Source organism: Octodon degus, unplaced genomic scaffold (assembly GCF_000260255.1).
Source record: "Octodon degus isolate 3935 unplaced genomic scaffold, OctDeg1.0 scaffold00055, whole genome shotgun sequence".
Classification (NCBI taxonomy): Eukaryota; Metazoa; Chordata; class Mammalia; order Rodentia; family Octodontidae; genus Octodon; species Octodon degus.
The window spans coordinates 6,163,716-6,168,088 of NW_004524631.1; the positions used below are offsets into that span (position 1 = coordinate 6,163,716).

Sequence of the window (4,373 nt, forward strand, 5' to 3'; positions counted from 1 at the left end):
AACCACTAAGAAGAATATATGCAGTGTATTATTTGTTGAAACTGTACTTCCGATTTGATTTGAAACTGTCTCATTGCTATCTGTTTATTAATAAAACTTTGAAAAAAAAAACATTTTAGACAAGATAACACTAAACTGTCTGGGTGGATCCTCTTGCCTTCAGAGTGCTAAGATTATAGGTATGTACCACCATGCTAGGCTTACATCCATGTTTTATTCTTCGACTACATCACTGTGTGTCAGTTACCTCATCTGTAAAATAGGAATAAAAATAATACCTACTTCAAAGAGTTGTTATGAGGTTTAAAAGAATTAATATTTGTATGATGCTTACATTTACAGTATAATGTTCAACTTTACCTGACAATGCCAAATTATTCTCCAAAGCTATGGTGTCACTTTTCACTCCCAACAGCAGTCTAGGAGAGCCCAAGGTGCTCCAGACCTTTCATAAGTTTATTACACTTTTTTGCCAAATGTATGGGTATGAAACAGTGGTTCATTAATATTTTGTACAATCTCTCAATTGCTAATGAAGATTAATGTCCTTCCACGTACTCCAAGGTCAATTGGGTTTTCTATCATATGAAATGTCTTTTATCCTGTGATAGCCTTAACTATTAAATGCAAGATTTCATGGCAATCTTCACATTTCTTTGGACTGTGTTTTAGAGGTGCTCATCTGCTCTTGTTTCATTGTTTTTTTTTTTTTATGTGTTTAGTACAGGGTCTAAAGGATCTCACTACACAGATCAGACTTGTAGTGATCCTGTTTTCAGCCTCCCAAGCACTAGGATTACAGGCCTGCGACACCGGTCTTAGTCGTTGTCTCAGCTCGTCCCAGGGGCAGGGCCAGTATGGCACACAGGGGATCAAACCCCAGTCCCTGTGCCTAAGCAGGCACTTCAGTCTGCTGAGCTATCTGGCCAGTCCTGCTCTTGTTCTGTTCAGTTCAATTTTTAGTTTTCTCTATTGCATGTCCCTCCATCCCTCTTATCTTAACATTCACTTTTCTACCCAAACTGTTCCTTATGCACTCAGCTTTGGGGATCCTGTGTAAATACTGTGCGCTCTCTAGCCATAGGATCCCCCTGCCAATATTTCTTTATGATGTGTAATTTAAAGGAACTTCTTTTTAGAACTTTGAGTATAGGAAGGTATAGGAAGGTAATAGTCAATGGGCAAAGGAGACCACAGAGGTATAGTACCAGTCTGGGAATGTAGCAGAGTGTACAGCACTTGCCTAGCCTGTACAAGGTCCTTGGTTCAATCCCCAGTATCACATAATAAAAGAAAAATGCAAAATCTCACATATTAACTTAAGAGTATTCCATTGAGATTACTATTTTGAATAAATGAGTCACCCTCTTTTATGCTGCAGAATGAAGAGAATCTCTGAAAAAATACTATATAAATTACCTTGGAAGAGATAATCCTCTGTGTTTTGATCAGGGTTATCAGAGCTCCCAACAATATCAAATGGAGACCTTCCTGCCATCATCTCAAACATTAGGACGCCAAGGGCCCACCAGTCAACACTGAAACCTTTAGAAAAAAAGTTTAAAGCAGTAAATTATCCACTTGGCATGCTTGGAAGTCAATAATTAGAGAATAATTTTACCACATTAATGAAAAATTATAAACACAAGAAAGTAAACTCTCAATGTATTACAATTATCATGATACATATTAAAAATTACAGACATAATTCACTTATCAACAAAGGTAGGTATCTAAAAGAATATTAGAATATAAAATTATAAGGGCCGGCCAAATAGCTCAGTGGATTAAAGTGCAAGCAGGTGCAGGGGCTGGGGGTTCAATCCCCGGGCCTGCCATGCTGGCCCTACCCCTGGGGCATACTGAGACAACAATTGAGACTGGGCATGGTGGTGCATGCCTATAATCCCAGCTGTTGGGAGGCTGTAAACAGGCGGATCACTACAAGTTTGATCTACTAGTGAGACCTTGAACACCTTGTAGACCCTTCCTTCCCTAAAATAAAAAATTTTAAAAAGAATATAAAATTATGAGAAATGAAACATGAATTTCTTTTTTTAAATATACTTATGATTTCAGACTCACGCTTAGCACCTTAATATGTTCTTTTGTGGACACACATTATTTTTAAAAATCTTTTATTCATTTAGTACAGGGTCTCACTACATAGCTCAGACATGTAGTGATCCTCTTGTCTCAGCCTCCCCAACACTAGGACTGCAGGTGTGTGCTACCACACCCAGTTTTGGTGGCCAGCACCGTGTGCCTGGGATTCTGGACCAGCATGGCATGCGGTACCACAGATCCTTGTGCTTGCCAAGCAAGTACTCAGACCATCAAGCTATCTCCCCAGCCCTATACTGTATTTGAGAATGAATACTTTTGGTCTGAAACTTGACCTTTTACTAGCTGATTAAAGACTCCCAAATGAAGAATCCTGAATTTACACTGTGTACGGCTCTCACAAGTGCCCCATCCTCCTTTACATCTACTGAAATCAAACTAAAATCGAAGGAGTCAAATGCTTTAAGACATTTTCTTGGTTTCTGACAAGCAGCCAATGTTTGTAATATGTTTCAGATTACTGGGGGAAACATAAGAAAGCCGAACAATCTTTCAGAAGTGCAAAACTCTGGAATCGTGTGGTTGCTGGTCCAGTCCTTTACTTTGCCACCGTACAGCCATTAGGATCTTGAGTGTGTTATTTAAACTTCCTGCATGTCAGTTTCTTTCATTTGTAAGATGGGAATCTGAGGCATTGTAGAAAGGACTAACTTAGTTAACATAATATAAACTACTTAGAATAGTGCCTATCATTCCTCAGTGTCACAAATAGAGTATCATTCAAATTTGCCCTCTAAAGACCAGGTCCTACTGTCTCTGACTTCAGATCTTGGGGTCTTAAGATAGGACCTTTAACAGCATCCAGAAAATATATTAATAAGATCAGTAGCAAAATACTATAGTAAAATGCAAATGTTTCCATATTTAACCATCCAGCTAACAATGGCTAAAATATCACCTATTAATTTATTACCATAATCTTCTCCTCTTAAAATTTCAGGAGCAATGTAATTAGGAGTACCACAGAAAGTGCTGGTCGTATCTCCTGGCCGTAATCCTTCCTTTTATTAAAAAGAAAGAAAGAAAAAGATCTAAAATTCCATTTTTACATTTGTCTTTTTCTATTTCATCTACCATATAAATTCTCCAAATATAGGTAATACATTAATCTTAAACACATCACGAGGACAAATGCAACAAAATCAGATTACTACTACGTAGGCAGGTAAAAGAAAACCTGTTTTCAATAGACGGTGCTAAAAATTCAGCTCCAATAGATTTCCAAATTGCATTTAAAATTTTATATTCAAGGTAAAATCTAACACAAAAATTTACATTATGAGTGAAATGAAACCTATTTCATAAAGAAAATTGTTTTAAATCCCACCTCCTAACACAATGTTGACATTGTTTTTCTTCTGTTCATTTATGTAAGGTATAAGTTTTTTAGTTTTGTATTTTAAATAGCTATGGGATGGTAAAAATTAAGTCAAAATACTGTATACCAATAAATGTATGTAGAAGAAACAGAACGATCACCAAGAAGCCTTAGCAAATTCAAATTTGTATATACTTAATATATACAGACTCAAAACACAGTAAAATTGGAGAAATTTCACAATCTCGAAGTTGAAATACTTCTATATCTGAAAGTAACCACTCACCTAGACCAATAACTAGTAAGCAGAGAAAATACAAACAAAAAGTAATGCTGAATACACACTGTATACATACACATAGGATATGTATTTCATAAGTATGTATGGCGAGAAAGAAGACAGAAATGAGAAGAGATTCCTTGAATACAGAGGTTACACATTGCTTTTAAGTTTATACACGATACTGACTATATATTAAGTTGACTGAGAACATTTGCAAAGAACATCTAATAAGCCAATGTTATTTTTCAATAAAAATACAATAGAAAAAGGGAGGAAGACTGGAAGAAAGCCATTCTAACTTAATTCATTTGTGTAATAATGTTTTCACTGTTTATATAATGTAATGTTATTTTAATAACTGTAAAAATAGAAAAGGCTGGGAGTGGTGGCACATGCCTGTAATTCCAGCACTCAAGAGGCTGTGGCAAGGGCTGGGGAGATGGCTCAGTAGAATAAACGCTTCCCTGGCAAGCGCAAGGGCCCGAGTTCAATCCCCAGTTCTGCAAAAAAAACATAAATAAAAGGCTGGGGCAGGAAGATCAATCACTGAGTTTGAAGCCAAACTGGGCTACACAGCAAGATGCTGACTCAAAAAAAAAAAAAAAAAAAAAAAAAAAAAAAAAAGCCAGATGTTATTGCTCTGCAGCA

General features: G+C 36.5%; 1 protein-coding gene across 1 annotated transcript in view; it reads right to left on the bottom strand.

The window, feature by feature from the left end:
* The window catches only part of Prkci (protein kinase C iota), an 86,283-nt gene that overhangs the window by 8,898 nt on the left and 73,012 nt on the right, over window positions 1-4,373 (bottom strand). The window contains exons 13-14 of the mRNA XM_004633463.2: window positions 3,038-3,125; window positions 1,420-1,545 (exon numbers count right to left, since the gene is read on the bottom strand). Of these exons, the coding sequence (XP_004633520.1) occupies window positions 1,420-1,545; window positions 3,038-3,125 (214 nt within the window). The remainder of the gene's footprint in view (window positions 1-1,419; window positions 1,546-3,037; window positions 3,126-4,373) is intronic.